The sequence below is a fragment of the Vombatus ursinus genome, unplaced genomic scaffold (genome assembly GCF_900497805.2).
Source record: "Vombatus ursinus unplaced genomic scaffold, bare-nosed wombat genome assembly UNPS02014821.1, whole genome shotgun sequence".
NCBI lineage: Eukaryota > Metazoa > Chordata > Mammalia > Diprotodontia > Vombatidae > Vombatus > Vombatus ursinus.
Window position 1 is genome coordinate 20,650,992 of NW_020954599.1, and position 19,548 is coordinate 20,670,539.

General features: G+C 37.8%; 1 protein-coding gene across 1 annotated transcript in view; it reads right to left on the minus strand.

The window, feature by feature from the left end:
- Window positions 1-11,513: 11,513 nt before the first annotated feature.
- ARSJ (arylsulfatase family member J) overlaps window positions 11,514-19,548 on the minus strand; it is a 123,263-nt gene continuing 115,228 nt past the window's right edge. The window contains exon 2 of the mRNA XM_027837548.1: window positions 11,514-14,011. Coding sequence (XP_027693349.1) covers window positions 12,604-14,011 — 1,408 coding nt within the window. The 3' untranslated portion in view covers window positions 11,514-12,603. The remainder of the gene's footprint in view (window positions 14,012-19,548) is intronic.

Here is a 19,548-nt window from a genome sequence, read left to right on the forward strand (position 1 = left end):
CTTATGATTGTCTTTTAAAGTTAAAACAAAACAAAACAATATAAAAAAAAAAACTTCCAGAAGGACTAAAACTCCATAATACCCTAGTGTGAAATCGTCGATCAAGTCCTACAACTGAGATCATTTGGTGTCTGAGAAAGACAAAGTTGATTTGGTGATATGGGGATGAAAAAGGTGTAGAAGAAAGTACATATTGATGCACAATTTTCCCAGGCCAGTTCTAAGAATAAGGAACATATTGTCATATCTATCTACCCTATATTTTTACCTCTTTAAGATGAGTTAGAGGAATAGCAAAATGTGGATTATCAATAAAGTATGATGATCACTGTAGTCACCTGCAATGAACTTAATGTTAACTTAAACCCAAGATATTTATTATTAAAATGAACTATTAATACTGAGTACTATTCGTCCAAAAGGAAGCATCATGATATAGCAGAAAGAGCACTGAATTTAGGTCAAATGAACCTGGGTTCAAATTCCAGTTCTAATTGTGTGACCTTGAAAGATATCTAACTTTCCTAACCTTCATTTTCTCAATTGTAAAATAAGTGGTTTATTCTAAATGATCTTTCAGATCTCTCAGGCTCTAGATATATGATCCTGTGATTCTCCTCTGATGATTCAACATAATGCAGGCGGAGATATGTTGAAACCAGCTCATATTTGGAAAGCCAAATATTAAATTTTCAGTATGTTTATTTGCACTTCAGAAATCATCAAAAGCTACAGATTAGGGCCTTATTGTTTTGTTGATTGTCTAGGCTTAAGAAAGTGGTGGAGAATATGTTAATGCAAATTAAACTTAAAAAACTCTCTTTTTGAAAGTTGGTTGTTAAACATTTACCAACATATTCCTGGAAACAAGATTTTTAAGGCTATGGAAGCAAGGAAAAAAACCTGGCTGATTCAACCTGACTAGAAAGGCTTGGTGTATAGACTCAGTGAAGAACTGGATGTCTTTTGTCTAAGGATGATCATAGCTAATTTAGGATGGGCTTGTTACCAGGCTGGCTGCATGGGGATAAGTTTTTTGGGGCTGTAGCGAACTACAGAAAATGGTTGCAAAGTTATCCAGGGTTTGAGAGCTGTGATTGCCAGAGGAATATTGAAACTTATGAAATTGTGGGTCATTAAAGCCTCTTCCTGGGTTTTCTAGTCTGATCATTAAATAAACCAACACCTAGGAAATGTTTACAATCTCCCAAACTCTCTAAGCTCTGTTCCAGGCAAAGCCCAGATGGCAGGGTAAAGGCAGGTACTCGTCTGAGCTCTCCTAATTTCCCCTCCAAACAACTTTAAAATAATGCCTCTAAATGAATTCTGGAGTGGCAGAATCAACAAAAGGATGGAGTGAAACAATTTTCCATCCCAAAACAACTTTGAAGGTCAGAAGGGAAGGTCTAGCTTGCCAGGGTGACAGTGGAGCACAGTCCAGAACAGACTATGCCCTGGCAAAGCAACAGCAAACCTTTGGGACTACTGAATCAGCAGTGGTGGCTTCCAGAGCTCTCAGCCCACAGATGGCAAAGAGGTCAGACAATTGATCAGAAGAAGATTATAGAGGTCTCTTTGCTGGCACTGTGTACAGGACTCTGTTGCATTGCCCAGAATGCAGTTCCCAGTTGCAGTCCCAGGGCTGGAAGGAGCACTAGCATTTGTGGGCAGATGTAGGGGGAGCAGGGACCCTAGTCAAAGTTCAGGGCAGAAAAGAGTGCTTGCAACTGCTCAGACAAGACCACAGGCCAAGAGAGCAGTGGTCACACCTCTTCTCAGATCATACCACCTTGGGAGAATTAGAAAACTTATAGACTCCTAGAACTAGCTCTGAAAGCAGTAGCAGCAACAGTAGCAGCAACACACACACACACACAAACAAACAACAGCAACAACAACAAAAACCTGAAGCTTGGGATTCTGCTTCCTCCACTCTGAGAGCAGAGCCCAAATTTAACATAAAGTTAAAAGTCAAGAAATAGGTTGTAAAATGAGCAAACAACAACAAGAAAAGAACCTGACCATAAAAAAGTTACTATGGTGACTAGGAAGGTCAAAACATAAACTCAGAAGACAACAAAGTCAAAACAGCTACATGCATAGCCACAAAGAGAAATGTGAATTTGTCTCAGGACCAAAAAACATTCTCAGAAGAGCTCAAAAAGAATTAAAAAAAGACAATTAAAAGAGGTAGAGGAAAAATTGGGAAAAGAAATAAATGATGCAAGAAAATCATGAAAAAAGAGTCAATAGTTTGCTAAAGAAGGAAAAAAATACTGACAAAAATAATTCCTTGGAAAGCAGAATTGTCCAAATGAAAAAGGAGATACAAAAGCTTACTGAAGGAAATAATTCCTTAAAAATTAGAATTGGGTAAGCAGAAGCCAATGACTCCATAAGGCATCAAGAAACAATTAAACAAAATCAAAAAAAAAAAAAGAAAAAAAGAAAAAATGTGAATATCTCTTTGTAAAAAAAATCCAGGAATGATAATTTAAGAATTATTAAACTACTTGAAGGCCATGATATAAAAAGAGCCTAGACTTCATATTTCAAGAAATTATCAACCTGCCCTGATATCCTAGAACCGGAAGGTAAAATATAAATTGAGGGAATCCACTGATCACTTACTAAAAGAGGTTCCAAAATGAAAATTCCATGGATTATTATAGCCAAATCCCAGAGTTCTCAGATCAAGGAGAAAATATTGCAAGCAGGTAGAATGAAACAATTCAAGTATTGTGGAGCCACAGTTAGGATAACACAAGATTTAGCATCTTCTACATTAAAAGATCAGAAGGCTTGGAACATGATATTCTGGAGGGCAAAGGAACTAGGATTACAACCAAGAATCACCTACCCACTAAATGAAGTATAATCCTTCAGGGGAAAAATTTATCATTTAATGAAATAAAGGACTTTCAAGATTGCTAATGAAAAGACCAGAGTTGAATAGAAAATTTGACTTCCAAGAGAAGCATAAAAAGGTAATTAGGAAAGAGAAATCATAGATGATTCAATAAGGTCAAACTGTTGATACTTGTAACTCTTAAGAACCTTATCACTATTAAGGCAGTTTGGAAGAGTATGCGTAGGCAGATGACACAGGTATGAATTAACTGTGATGGAATGATATATAAAAGAATAAAATTAAGGGGTCAGAAAGATGGATGCACTGGGGAAGGGGGAAGGAATAGGTAAAATGGGGCAAATTATTTCACATAAAAGAGGTGTAAAAGAACTTTTATAATGGAGGGAAAGATGGGGGGCATTCTGGGCAATGTTTTAACCTTACTATGTTTGGAATTGGCTCAGAGAGTAACATACATACTCAGTTGGGGATAAATATCTACCTTACCCAAACAAGAAGTAGAAATGGAGGAAGAAAAGAGAAGGGAAAGGGCCTGATGGAAACGATGACATATTGGGAAAGATGGTGGTTAGAAGCAAAACAATTTTGAGGAAGGACAGGGTGAAAGGAGAGAGAAAGATAAACAAGGGGAAAAAAAGGATGGAGGGAAATGCACAGTAACCCTTATTGGGAAAAAAAATTACAATAAGTTTGTCTGATAAAGGTTTCATTTCTCAAATATTTGGAGAACTGATTCAAATTTTGTAATAATACAGTTCAGTCTTCAATTGATAAATGGTCAAAACACATGAAAAGGCAATTTTCAGATGAAAAAATCAAAGCTACATAAAGTCACATGAAAAAATTCTTTAAATCACTATTGACTAGAGAAATGAAAACTAAAACAACTCTGAGGTACCATCTCACACTTTATCAGATTGGCTAAAATAACAAAAAAAGGAAAATGATGTTGAAGAAGATGGGGACACTACTGCACTGTTGGTGGAGTTATGAACTCATCCAACTATTCTGGAGAGCAATTTAGAACTATATCCAAAGGGTAATCAAACTGTGAATATCCTTTGATCCAGCAATACCACTACTAGGCTTGTATCCCAAAGAGATCATAAAAAGGGAAAAGTACCTATATGTGCAAAAATCTTTGTAGCAGTCCTTTTTGTGGCAGCAAAATATTAGAAATTGAGGGGATGCCCATGAATTGGGGAATGGCTGAACAAATTCTAGAATATGATTGTGATAAAATATTATGTGCTATAAGAAATGATGAGCAGGTTGCTTTCAGAAAAACCTGGAAAAACTTACATGAATTGATTCAAAGTGAAGTGAGCAGAGCCAGAAGAACTTTGTACACAGTAACAACCATATTGCACATTGATCAACTGTGAGTGACCTACCTATTTTAAGCAATAAAAAGATCCAAAACAACTCTGAAGGACTTAGGATAAAAAAGAAAGATGCTATCCATCTCTAGAGAAAGAACTGATGGAGTTTGAATGCTGATCAAAGCATACTTTTTAAAACTTTCTTCCTTTTTTTTTTTGATCTGTGTTGTCTTTCACAACATGACTAATCTGGAAATATCTCTTGCATGATTGCACATGTATAAACTATATCAAATTGCTTGCCTTCTCAAGGAGGAAAGAGGAAAAAGAAGGAAGGGGAAAATTTGGAACTTAAATTTTAAAAATTTTTTTTAATATATTTTGAGTTGTCAACAATCACTTTGGAATGTAATTTTTTTTAAAAAAATGAATGTTAAAAATGTTTTTATGTGTAATTGGGAGGGATAATAATATATTAAAAAAAGTTCTACCCCAATGAGGCATCAAGGTATTGTGATAGATGGAGGCTCATCATGACAGTGGAGCCCAAACTCTGGTAGTCCAAGCAAACTGTAAAGACTGAGAAAAAGCCTGTCAAGAGATCTCACCCTAATTTCTACTGTCTAACATCATTCTAGATACATTAAGAGTAATTCATCATCCTAGAATTGGCTACTAGGTGAGTTTATGCATTTTTTTCTTTCCCCATCCTTTTAGCTGCTAATGTCCTCCTCCCCTCTGAAATGTAAGCTTCTTGAGGTTAGGGACTGTCATTATTATTGTTTGTTGAGTGATTTATTAGTAAATGCTTGTTGTCTTCGCTTTTTGATTTTTTAGCTTGATCTAATCAGTCCAAGCTTTGTAACTTGCCAGAGTAGTCTTAAAATACTTGGTTCGATTTTGAAGTTTTGAGGTATCTCCAAAATAAGTACGTGAGTTTAGATAGAATACCCTATTTTTTAAAAAGTGAATGATTACTACCTTTTACTGACTTGGAATAGTTGCACATCATCATAATCATCATGACCATGACCATGACCATTATCCTTCCTCTTCCCTCCCCCTCCTTTACTATTAAATCCACACATGAACGTGGTACCAGGGGGCTGATGGATCAAAACAAATCCTAGCTCCTACCTTTAATGAACCCAAATTCAAAAACAAAGTTGACATGGATAAATCTGTAAAGAAATATGAAGACAAAGAAAACCTTATAAGTAAGGAATAAAAACATGAACAAAATGCTATAAATTAAAAGAATCATTGCTTGTGCCCTTGATTCCATCGCTTCCTTTTTTCTGTAATAGTGTGTCTCTGTAATCAAAATCTCCCATTGCCCTATTCTTCATTTTCTTCCTTGCTACCTACAAACATGCCATTCCTATGAAAACTTTCACTTGATACTAGCATAATACATGCTTTATACTTTTATTCATATTTGTTTTCTATATAATGGAATTTGTACAGGAGGAAGGTGGTTTTGGTAAGTTCAATTCCATCTTTATTATAGGTAAGGAAACTGAAGTCCAGAAACATGTAGTGGTTTACCTTCAAGAAGTCGTTTGGTATTTATGTGAAGATTGGAACCCAAGATTCTTGACCCCTAGTCTTTTGATCTTTTCATTATCCCATACTGATTTTCATATTTACTTTTCTAAGACCAACTACTAATTCAAAAACTTACCCTAAGTTTACCTTTTAAACTACCATTCTATATCTCCTCTCATTCTCAGCTAAACTCTTAGCAAAAAAAAAAAAATTCCTTTCACTAATTTATCAAGACCTGGCAATCTGGCTTCTGATCTAGGTTCAGGTGCTGCCTTTGACCAACACTGTCTGAACGACCCTCAGCAAGTCACTCCAATGCATGACATAGACAATTCTTTAAGATTAGAAGTTGTGGATATTGTAACAATAATCAACTGTGAAAGCCTTAGCTACTCTAATCAATACAATGATCTAAGACCGTTCCAAAGGGCACATACTATTAACCTTGAGAGAGAAGACTGAAGAACTCTACAGATTCAAACAGATTTTTTCTCCATTTTGTTTTTCTTGCTTTTTTTTTTTGCAGTGTAGCTAATATGGAAATATGTTTTGCTTGACTTCACATATACAATGAGTATCATATTGCTTGCCTTCTCAGTGGATAAGGGAGGGCTGCAGGGAGAGAAAGAATTTGGGATGCAAAAATTTTTTAAAAATGAACTTTAAATAAATAAATATATTTTTATAAAGATTATAAGTTGCAGAGCAGATACCAAGCCATGTTGGTAGAGGGAGTTTTCTAAAGAAACTCAGGAGGAAGTCTCTATATCAATGAAATAACAACTCTGGAAATAACAACTCCGGTAAAATGAATAAATAGATAGATGGATGGATAGATAGATGGATTGATGGATGAATGAATGAATGAATGAATGAATGGGGCTAAGAACACCTGAACTATTTACTTTACTGGGTTTCTGCGAGGACTTGTAGAATACTTTGCAAACCTTGAAGTGCTATGCAAAAGGGAGTTCTTATTCTTATGAAGCATTGCCAATAATGGGAGGTAAGAGGCTAGACTTGTACTCTCCTCCAGCTTTTTCCATGCTGTCTGGTCCATGAGAGGCACAATTCCAGACTTAACATCAGGGAAATTTCTCTTCTAGAAACCCCTGACAATGTGACATTACCATTCCCAAGCTGCCTGAGGGTATCCTGAGCCTGACTCTTTGCAGATACCATCCATGCTGCTGAAATGCCTAAAAGTTAGCTAGTGTGATTAAATCTACCAGCAACTGTTGAACTGTCCCTCTCTCTCCTCTTTAAATCTCCTGAGAAAATCACCCCTGTACATTACTTCAACGATATGTAATGGCTACATTTTCCTTGATGCTGCCCAGGCTACTTGCTATCCACATCTATGATGCTAGCAACTTCTCCAATAACTGTGTTTAATATATCCCACTATTTTCATCTCCCTCTTCCTCCTTCTTCCTCTCTGGGAGGGATGTGTGTGTGTATGTGTGTATGTGTGTACTTATGTGTAGTTTGGCCTCTTTATATATGCCTGGAGGAAATTGGCTCATTCGAACAAGGGCATAGACATCATTCCTCTGTTTATTGGCTAGTCATTTTATTAACAATATACTTGCTTCTGCCTACAGTTGTTATTTTCCTAAACTAAGAAACCACACAGCCTAACCTGGTACCTACATACCCAGTACTCTTTTTCTCTTGGGCCTTCCTTCTTTCACTTCTTTTGAAAAGGTGTCTCATACTAATGGCACACTGACTCTTCCCTCTTCCAAGATGGGTAGGCTGCCAGCTCCTCTAACTTCCTTTCTTCCCAAAGCTTCCCTGTGGGAGGGAGAAACTGTTCCTCACCTTTATAAACAAGGTCCCCTGGACTGTGAGGCTTCTAGCAAGAGGGATATTGGGAGTCCCTTCTAATTTGATTCCTCCAATCCGTATTTGGGAGGGATTGAAGTGAATTAGTTCAGTGAATTAGGCTCAAGGGATTCACATGGAACCTAGCATGAACCAAGGCAAGGTTTCAGCTATCTACACAGAGTTGTACCCTCAAATACTAGCCCTGTGGAGGACATGACTATTTTCTGCATTACTTTCCAACCAGATCAATCTGATGTTTGGGAGGTGGATGGATCATAGCTGTAGAGGAAGGAAGGGTCCAGAAGAATCATCTAATTCAAACCTTTCATTGTGCAAATGAAGAAACTGAGGCCAAGGGTGGTTAAGTTAATCATTCCAAGTCATGGAGGTCACTTAGGAGGCAAGGATCAAAGGTACTATTTGAACTCAGATCCTCTGACTCCAGAGTTAGTGTTCTTTCTACTGTTATACTCTGATTTCAAGTTAATGCAATCAGCCATTTAACAAACAAACAATTACTAAGCTCCTACCATGTACCAGGAACTGTGCTATGTACTGGAAAGATTTTCTGCTTTTCTATCCATCCTCCTTAAGATCTTCCTTTATTTATATCTTCCTTTTAATTTGGGGGCAATCCTTCCCTGGAGGCCAATACCCTACTTTGCCTACTTGTGGGTGATAAGATTTCCTAAATTCTCAGAATCAATCAGGTTTGTTCCATTTTCCTCTTCCTTAGTCTTGAGGGCAGGTAAGCCTCCCACTAACCCTCCTCCCTCCAATAATCAAATGTGAAAAGCTTTTTTACACACTTGGAATTTCTAGTCCTTTCACTGGTGGTCCTTTTCCTTGTAATTGGTTGCTGCTTACAGGAATGCCCCATTAAAAATGTTGGCTCTGGTAAGTATGGCATGGCCACCCACTGGAAATGTGACCTCTTGTTAGCTTCTCTTTTAAGAGCCTTAGGCGTCCTCACCTCTTTTTTTTTTTTTCTAAAATCTCCTTTTAGAGTCTCCAGCAATGATAGGCTAGAATTCAGAGATGGGGAACCTGGTGCCTTGAGGCCACATGTGGCCTTCTAGATCCTTGGGTGTGGCTTTTTGACTGAGTCCAAGTTTTACAGAATTCAAATCCTTTTATTAAGGGGATTTGTTCTGTGAAGTTTGGATTCGGTCAAAGGGCCGAACTTGAGAGGGCCACATGTGGGGGTTTCCCACCTCTGGGCTAGATGGTCAGAAGTACCACAAGGAAAGCATGGGCTTTGATGGATGAATCAAGTACTGTTTCATCTTAGTATTTCTTACTGACCTTCAGTTGCATTGACTTAGTACTCTCTTGATGTCTTAATAATTTTTATACATGCATATATATGTATATGTAATACAGTTATGCAGATATACACACCTATACCTAAACTGCCTCTCAAATGAAATATATATGTGTGTATATATACATATATAGCTCTGTGTGTCTATATACATACATGTCTATGTATGTGTAGCTACATCTATATATCTGTCTACCTATCTATATTTCATTTAAGGGAGGCATTTTGGAGTAGTAGATACAGAGGGAGCCAGAAAGACTTGGGTTCAGAGATCCCACCTTTGATATGTATTAATTGAGTGACCCAGGACAAGTCACTTGACCTCTCACTGCTCTACTTAACTCCAAGGCTACAAGTTGCAAAGAAGGTGCTGACCTGCACTGATAGAGGTACTTTCTTCTAGGAGTTCCCTAGACCAATGAAATCACACGTCTCTATCCTCCAAGTTACCTAGGTTTACGATCTAGTTGTTTGTTATCTTTGACTCCTCTCCCTCTGTCTCTCCCTTTCCAATCCTTTGCCAAATCTTATCTTTTCTACTTTCACCTCATTTTTTCTTATATGTTCCTCTTTCCCCATTCACACAATTGCCACGGTGGTGCGGGCATGGGCTACTGTACTAACCTTCTGGTTGGTCTCACTGCCTCAAATCTCTCCCCGTGCCAGTCTATGCTCCACTCAATTGCGAAAATGGTTTTTCCTAAAATGGAGTTCTGACAATATCACCCCCTACTCAACAAAATTTGATGACTCCCTATTACCTTCAGGATTAAATATGGTATCCTCTGTTAGGCTTTTCAAGGCCTTCACAACCCAGTTCCTTCACACCTTTCCAGTCTTCTTTACTCCTCTCTACACACTCTACCATCTAGTGATAATGGCCTTCTTGTTGTTCCTCATAGACAACATTCCATCTCCTGCTTCTGTGTCTTTCCACTGGCAGCCCTCATACCTGGACTGTTCTCCCTCTGCACCTCCCTCTCCAACTCCTGGCTTCCCCGGCTTCCTTCATTACTCAGCTCAAACTCCACCTTCTGCAAGAGGCCTCTCTTGGGTCCTCTGGCTGTTCATGATTTCTCTCTGAGATTAACTTTCATTGACATTTATATCTCTTGTATGTCCTTTTAATTTTTACCTTTTGTTTGTTAACTTCTCCATTAGACTATAAGATCCTTGAGGGCAGGGTCCATGTTTTTGCCTTTCTTTGGATCCTCAGCTTCTAGCACAGTGCCTGGCACATAGTAGGTTTTTTTTTTTTTTGACTGATGGAGCTCTGCTGCTTTCCCTAGTATTAGCACTGATAAGGACATTCAAAATTCAAAAGGAGTTTGACGATATGATTCTCTCTATCTATCTGTCTGAGAGCATCCCGGGCCATCTCCTGATCCATATCACTGGACCCATATGGCTCTGAAGGAGAAAGTGAGGCTGGTGACTTTGCACAGCCCTTCCGCACTTAAATTGAATTCACTTGCATGTGATGGCTTCACCTCCCTGATGTCACGGTCCTCTTCAAGAATGAAGGACAAGGTGGTGCAGCGGATAGAGATCCAGCCTTGGAGTCAGGAGGACCTGAGTTCAAATTCGGCCTCAAACACTTGACACTTACTAGCTACGTGACCCTGGGCAAGTCACCTAACCCATATTGTCTCACCAAAAAGCAAAAAAAAAAAAAAAAACAGGACAAACAGCAACCTCTTTCTAGCCATCTTTTTTTATGGTGAGAGCAACCCATAAGCATCATTTTTTTAGGAGTCTGGTGTGTGTGTGTGTGTGTCGGGGGGAGGCTTGATGTGTTGGGTTGAAATAATGGATTCTTGAAATCCATGGATTCCCCTGAAATAAGAACTGCAAACAATGATCTAAAAACTTGTGGCATGTTGAAAAGAAAAGGAGCAATGGGATTTGACCCTGCAGCTATTATCCCATTGAGAAATTTAGTAGCAATGGTGAGTACGCTTAAATTCAGTTTTCACTAACGTCCTGTTTTAATTAGTACATATTCAGGTGGCAGCTCCCCATCTGCATGTCTCATTCATACAGATCCTGGGGATCCTCAAATCCTCATTTCTCTGGGCATGAGAACGTACTAAACTGTATAGGGCAAACAGCAGCCACACGGCTCTTTTGGGTATTGGTGACCAGAAAGTGGTTCCAAAGTCCCATAAACTTTATATACTTACTCTTTACATTCCTTTGTAAACTCTTTCAAGTAATTTTTATCTGTCTCAAACTATGTTTTAGACTATTTTACAGCAAGGTCCATCATTTTTATTTGTTTGTTATTCTCTCATGGTGCTTGGCACCGTATGATACAAAGTTGACACTTTCTCAATGATGTTAGCCGCCAATAGCAATTCATTTTCTTTTCTGTCGTGGTCTCAATTTCCAAAATAAAAGGAAACACCTCCAATTTGAGGACCCTAAATGTCCCCTATCATAGTGACCCTCAACACCCCCCTTGACCTTCTCCTCACACAAATTTTGTTTTGCTGAGGTGAGCTGATTCATGGCCGAGAAGTTAGAGAAAAGCCAGACTAACTTTGTGAATGCCATAAAAATAAACTATTTTAATAGATACATAAATAAAGTGTTAATCATAGAAACAGTAAAGTTGTCTAGCTTCTGCATAGAAACCACTCTAAAATGTTCCAGGTAACTCTTAAGCAAAGTCATCATCTCATTACATTCAAAATAATGGGTGAATGTGGTCTATTCAGAGTCTTCAGCTGGGTCGTTTCCCTTCAGTACTCTCCTTGTTCCAGCAGTGTTTACAGTAACTCAGACTTTTACAGTGCTTTGTCATTTAGGATGGTGAAATTAAAAAAAATATTCTACTGTTACTTGGAAAATACAATAAAACAATAAAATCATCATTTGCGTTGCCATTGATGACAGCAAAATAATTGTTCTGTCTCTGTAAAAAATAAATTATGCTTTTTATGCAGAAGTGTCATTTTTTATTAAAGCAATTAAACAATAATTATAGTCCTTTTTTTTTTGACAGTGTGCTCAAAGGCCTCTTCTTGCCCTTTTACATGGAAGATCATATGAGGTACAAGCTGTCTCCCATATGAGGCTCACCACTTATTTTTGCTGGAAGAAAAACTTCAGCCAGGAAAAACAAAAACAAAAACAAAAACAATAAAACCCTAAAAGCAAAACATCTTCTCAGAAGTATAAGACACACACACACACACACATAAAAAAAAATCCAGGAAGAAATTAGGTCTTTTCCAAGGCCACTTGTTTAGCCTTGTATTGTGCTTGCCTAAAGTCAGTGTTTTTCTTCGTGCCCCATAACCCTCTTCACACTAGCAGGATTCTCAGTTATAGTCATATTCCCCCTTCTTTACTTCAAAAAAAATGGCCAATTGTTGAAGTACAGAAACTATCATGCCAACACCTGCCCTTAATGAAAGGGGCAAGAAAAAAGCACTGGTAACAGCATTATCTGAAATGCTGCTGCCTGTGGGAATGGCATCTTTGGTATGAAGAAGAAGAAAGTTCTTGACAAGGCTATTTGTGATTCTCTACATGGTAGGTCAGGAAGACTGAGGTCAAGTTTGAGACCGCTTTGCATTGGCACTGGATGAGAACAGATCTGGGGTTTTCAGGCAGTCTCATTACAGAGCTGGCTTTGACAGTTTAGCTGGGGGAAGTATGGGACAAAGTATGGATGGATTTGAGTTTCATCAAACACCATTTTACGATTGCCCACGGGTAAGGGCTGTGTGGCAATTTGGAAACTGCCCTTTTTTCCGATGTTTTTTCTTCTTGGTTTTAGGTTTTTTCTGCTTTTTTTCAACCTTGTTTTTTCCTGGTTTCCTTTTCTTATCATCTTCTTTGTACCACGGACCCCAGACTCCTCCGTTGAGCCTAGGGTTGCTCCTAGGGTCCTTGGGTGGATACCTGACAGGGACTGCAGTTTTATTGAACTGGGACAGTCTCCGTAAAAGCTTCTTCACAATCCCTGGATACTTACTTGAAAGGTCCACCCGCTCATATGGGTCAGCTGTGATGTTGAAAAGCCAAACACTTTTGCCAGCAGACCAGGAAATTCGTTCATTATGCCACCGATTGGGCCCGGCATTACTAAAAGACTGAGGGGGGACCCAGTCACTATAGCCCGGATTCCCTGTCAACAGTTTCCAGTGTTGGACTCTTATTGCTGACTGTATAGCTGTGTTCCAGATCCCAAAGCCTGCTGCCCAAGAACCATTTTTGGCTTTTGTGTAAATGGGGTCAATGTTGTGCAAAATATCTACTCGTGGGGAACGCCGGCCTTCACTTATGGTCTCCCAGATGTCATAACCATCTAGCTGAGTGTCCTCATCAATCCAGCCTTCGGCCAGTGTGATCAGCGTGGGGTACCAATCTGTGATGTGCACAAGCTCTTTGCATATAGTTCCTTTGTTTTTCAAAAGTGGGCTGTGAACAAAGCCAACTGCTCGTATTCCTCCTTCCCAATAGGTCCCCTTGCTTCCCCTGAGAGGCCAGTTGCTTCCTCCTGCCATGGGCTGTCCTCCATTATCTGAAGAGTAGATGATGATGCTGTTGTCATAGAAACCATACCTCTTTAAAGCCAGGGTCACGTTGTTGATGGCTTCATCCAAGCATGCCAGCATGGCAGCGTATCTCCTCCGGTTAATGTTGATAATGGATCTGTAATGTTCAAAGTACTTTCCCGGTGCCTGTAGTGGTGAGTGAACAGCCTGGTATGCAATATACAAAAATATAGGTTTCCTGGGGTTGTGAGAAGCTAAAATCTGCTGCACTTTCTGAGTATACATCTGTGTCGAGTATATACCATTATCATGGTCCCAAGCAGCATTGTCATTCTCGTACAAGTCATACCCACACATCCCTGGGCTATCACATTTATAGTGTGTATAGTAATCACCACTTCCCAGGAGGGAGCCAAAAAAAGTATCAAACCCTCTTTTGGTTGGCATGCATTCTTTCCGATAAAACCCCAAATGCCATTTTCCAACCATATGAGTTGAATAGCCAACTTCCTTGAGTTTCTGAGGTAGAGTCTCATTATCCAGAGGTAAGCAATTGGGCTGAGTAGGTCTTATGATAGAGTGCTGAAGTCCGGTGTGTATCTGATACCTTTAAAAAAGAGTTAAAGAAAACACAAGATGTAAATATAGGACAGGCATATTTTACATAGACTAAACTCTCATTTTAAATATTCTTTACAGAAAGTGAAATATATGCCATACTTCTATTGTTAACATATCAAATTAACACCTTAATTCATACCCTTACCATCTAGTTAATATTGGAAATGTACCTAAATCATTGTTCCCTAACTCGTAGGTTTCTCCAATGATCTCAGGTGATGTAGGAAATTACCAATATAATTCAATTCAATTCCACAAACATTTATTAAGAACCTACTACTACATAGTAGTTTTTCAAAAAGGAGAAATAGTTCTTATCTTCAAGAATCTTACATGCTATATTACATTCTCACAACATAATTGACTTAATGAAACATGAATGTTTTTCAAAAATGAGTGTAGGGGCAAAGACCTAGAAACAAAATGGATGCCCATTGACTGATGAATGACTAATTCAATGATGTAATGGAATATCACTATAGGAAAGGCTGAATATGATGGATATAGAGATAATGGGAAGACTTAAATGAACTGATACAAAGTGAAGTAATCAGAATGAGGAAAACAAAACACATATTAAGCACAGCAATGTCAACACAAAGAACAGTAACAAAAAACAATGACAGCTAAATGCTGACAATTTATTGTGACCAAGATTGGCCCCAAAGAAGATATACAAGAAGGTACTTGCTCCTGCCTCCCACCTCATTCTTCATAGAGGTGTGGGACTAACTGAGGTCAAATACTGCATGTCATGTCAGAATGTTTGGATCTTGGTTAGTTTTGCCAAATTCTTTCTTTGTTTCTAGTTTGTATTCTTTGTTATAAGGGATTATTATTTGGGAGGGAGAAGGAAGAAAGATACATTGGATAATTAAGGTGACAAAAATCAAAGAATATCAATAAAATTATAATTAGAAAATACATCTCTTAGAAGACTTTAAGGACCAGGGAATTGATGGACAGAATCATTGCTATTCTAAACTCATTCAGTATTCATTCAACAAATATAGTACATATTAAGTGCTTGCTATATGTAAAATACTATGTAGCATCTGTAGTATATTCTAGGATATATTCATAGTACCATAATCCAGGAGATAAGCAAAGTTTAGATTATATACTACCCCAACCTTCAGAGATAAAATCTAGTAAGAGAATAAGAAAACAGCATTGATAATTGCTTTAGAGTATTATAATTAAGTGCTAATATTTAGAGCATTATAATTAAGTGCTGTATGAAGTTCCAAGATGAAATTTGTTATCAACTGAGGGGAGCAGGAGAGAATACCTGGAGAAGAAACATTTGAGTTGGACCTTAAAGGCTCAGTAGAAATTCAAGTGAAAAGTGAGACGAAGAACATTTCCAACAAAGAATTCCAGATAATATTAACAAAGGGGTGGTGGTATAGGAACACATGTAATATTCACGGGACACATAGTAGTCCAGTTTGGCTAAAGCATAGGATATATGGTGAGAGTAATGATATCAGATATGACTGGAAAAGTAGGATGATGCCATATAGTAGAGAACTTTGAATGCCAAGTGGTAGTGATTACTTAGGAAGCAATGGGTGACTTCTAAATATTTTTTGAGTAGAGAAAATACATAATCAGATATATGCATAATAAATGATTCCTATAGCAGGATGAAGGATCAGTTAAATGTAGGAAAAGAGGGGATTTGGGAAGACCTATTATTAGGTATTTATTCCAATAGCTAGTCCAAGAAGCTGTTCATGTTACGAGGCTGGTAGTGGGAATAGGAGGAAAATCCACATATGAAAGTTGTTGTAAAAGTAGAATTGATATGATTGGTTACTGATTGGATATGAGAGGTGAGGGAAAGAAAAGAGACAGATAAGCTAAAGGTTATAAACATGGGAAACCAGGTAAAAAGTTGTTGCCACAGACAGAAAAAGAGAAGTCAGAAAGAAGAACAGATTTAGGGAGAAAGATAATGGACCATGTTTTGGAAATGTTGCATCTGAGATGCTGAAGTGTCATACAGGTGGAAAAATCTTCTAGGTAGCTGAAGATATGGTGGAACTTAGAAGAAAAGTTGGGCTTAGAGATTCCAATCTGGGAATCATCTGTATCGCAGTGATAGAAAAATGAAGTGGAGAGTGGTGCGTGGAGAGAGAGAAGCTGAAAGATAAGGATGTATCCTGGGTGAACATTCATATTAAGAGAATGGTGCAGCAGAAGCAGACTTGATTGTGAGGATACCAGGATAGTGACATATATCTGAAATTAAGGAAAGATAGACCATCCAGTAAGGGGATGTTGGAAAGTTTCAAAGAGATTAAGGATGATGAGGACTGAAAAATACCCTTGGCTTTGGTGATTATTGAATTATTATTGGTGATCTGGCTTGCTTAGAGAATGTGAGCAGATACAATGGTGTGATAGGAACAGAAGCCTGACTTCAAAGTAGTACATGAAACAATGAGTGATCCACAAGTGGAGTCTGATAGACCATAACTTCTTGAAGTCAGAGACTAGTTCATTTTTGTCTTTGCCCAACCAGCACCTAGCATGATACGTGGCCCATTTTAAGTAATTAGTAAATAATTATTGGGACAGCTAAGTAGTGCAGTAGATATGATGCCAGGTCAGGAGTCAGGAAGGCTCATTTTTCTGAGTTCAAATCCAGCCTCAGACACTTACTAGCTGTGTGATCCTGGGCAAGTCACTTAACTTTGACTGCCTCACAAAAAAATAGCATGTACATGGAAAATTAAACTAGCAACATATATGCTAAGTAGATACAAAGTAATTTCTGTGGGGAGAGTACTAGAAAATAAGAGCATCCAAATAGGCCAAAACTTGAATAAAGCTAGGGATTCCATGAGGTGTAGATAATGAGGGAATACGATTTCAACATGGAGATTTTTCTGTGTGAAGTTGTGGACCTATGAACAGACATGAGTGAAGCCAGAATTTGGAAGACATGTTGGAGACCAGGAATGGTCAAGGGACTGAAGTTTATAATAAGGGTAAAGAGTATATTTAATGTTAGAGTGGAAGAGGTGAAAAATGAAGAGATTGTGGTTGAAGGGTACAATTTCAAAGCTCTCCTGCAATTTCACAAAGCAATGAGGTCTAAGGTGAGACCACGTCAGTACGTGGCTTAACAATGATGGAGAAGAGGTGGTTAATGTTGAAAAGATTGAAGAAGTATGTGGTTGTTTGTTAAATGGGGAGAAGGAAGACCACAGGAATGGTGAAAAGGACTGGAATGAAAAGGAAGACCAGTGTTGAATTTATTGAGAAAATTGGAAGAAGCATTTGGAGGCTAGTAAATGTCAGCAACAAGTATGGGGAGAGTTAGGGTTAGAAAATTAGGTTTAAGATTAATATCATAAATCGATTTCTTGGAACATTAAAGAAAAAAAGTCATAAAATGGTCACAGGGGAATAGTATCAAACCAATAGTAGAGAATGAGAAATCAGACCTGTGAATTGAGGAGAAGAGAATGAGTGGCCTCTGGGATGAGTTATCTTCAGGGGAAAGGCAAATTTCTGTTAAAAGAAAGAGGCAGAAAGACTATTGACTGAAAAGTTCTTGTAGATAGGGAAGCCTGTTGAGACCAGAATTGGGGTTGAGGGCACAGTGCAATAGGATGGGTAAACTGTTTTGAGAATGAATATGGTGATGAGCTGAGGAGGGAAAGTGGTTGGTGTGCTTCAGATACATGTATCCCATTAAAAAGGAAATGCCTGATGCTTTTTTTCTTCTAAAAATTAATTATGAAAATCCTTAACAAAAGAGATATTGTATTCTAACAAATGAATAAGATTTCAAAGCTAATTTGTAATTGGGGGTTATTTTATTCCTATTCAGAGTTCAATCTTGTTACGGTGAGAGGTTCTATAGTGTTCAAAATAGGTTTAAATTCTTTTTATGGGCAATTCCTACATATTAGTAAGGCAAATGAACATCAAAGTAAAGGAAAGGAAGAAATTCCTCTTCCACGGTTCCATCTATATCACAGTCGATAACATACTTGCAGAAGGTCTCTTTTATCCTGCCAAGTACCTTTGTAAAGCTATGCTGCCATAATGTTTTTCATTCAAAAGGCTGTTGATTTGAGTAGCTGCTTTCATTTTGCCATCTAATACAACTTTTCATTAACTGCTGCAAATCAGGTAAGGTGAAAGCCAAACCAAAACAAAACAAAATCTTTGGCCTGTACAATACAGAATTGCTGGAAAAATGTGCTAGATTAACATTGATTGTTAGTGTTAAGAACCCTTTTCCCAAGAAAGCAAGGAAAAGGTCTTATACATTTCCCTAGTTAATATTGTTTTGTTTTGTTTTGTTTTTTCATTATAACCCCTTGTAAATAGGATCTAAGGAAATATGGTAACCCTGAACGTAAAGATGAAACTAAAATAAATGTTAATTTCTGGCATCATTTTCTTAAGTTGACAATCTTTTGCCAAGTGAATTCTTTCCAGGAATGGTGATTAAAACATAAATCTATGAGTTTTCCATTGGTCCAAGATGTGCATATTAGCTCACTACACACACAGATTTTCTATATATATATATTTATGTGTGTGTGTATACACATATGTATATATATACAGATACACATACACATGCATATGTGTATTTATATTATACATATATAGACACACACGTATATGCCTATATATACACATATTTCTCTATGTGTGTCTACATATGTATGTATGTGTGTATATGCGTATATGTGGAGATACATGTTAGAGGTAACTAGGTGGCATTGTAGATAGAGAGCTAGGCCCAGAGAGAGGAAGAATTGAGTTTAAATTATCCCTTGGACACTTACTGGCTGTGAGACCTTGGGCAAGTCACTTAACTACTGTCTGCCTCAGTTTCCTCATATGTAAAATGGTGATAATAGTAGTATCTACCCCTGGGTTGTTGTGAGGATCAAATGAGTTAATATTTGTAGAGTGCTTAGTTAGCATGGTGCCTGTTACATAGTAGGCACTTAACTGAATTGCCATTCTATTTCATGTACACACACACACACACACACACACACACACACACACACATATAATAGTAGATTCCTATAGTTATCATTGAGGTGCAAAATGATGATTTTGCTGAGAAAATTCTCTAGAAACCATAAGGAAAGAGGAGCTTTATTGGCATGACTGGTAAATCTCAAAAACACATTCTGGTAGTTAAATTACATGGCAGATTCAACTGATTCCTCTCTTGTGATTAAAACCTGAATTATCTACCTGTTAGTCTTCTGACCATGGTTGAAATGGGAATAAGAAGGTAAGACATTTAAAAGATAATTTTAATATAATAATATTACAAGACACATCTACAGAACTATAGTGCTTAATGTGGGCAAGTCATTTAACCGATGCCTGACTCAATTTCCCCAACTGTAAAATGAGAATAACAATAGCACCCATCCTGTTGTTGTGGGAGTACAATGAGGCAATATTTGTAGAGTGCTTAATATAGTGCCTGGCACATAGTAGATACTTAATAAATGTTTGTTTAAAATT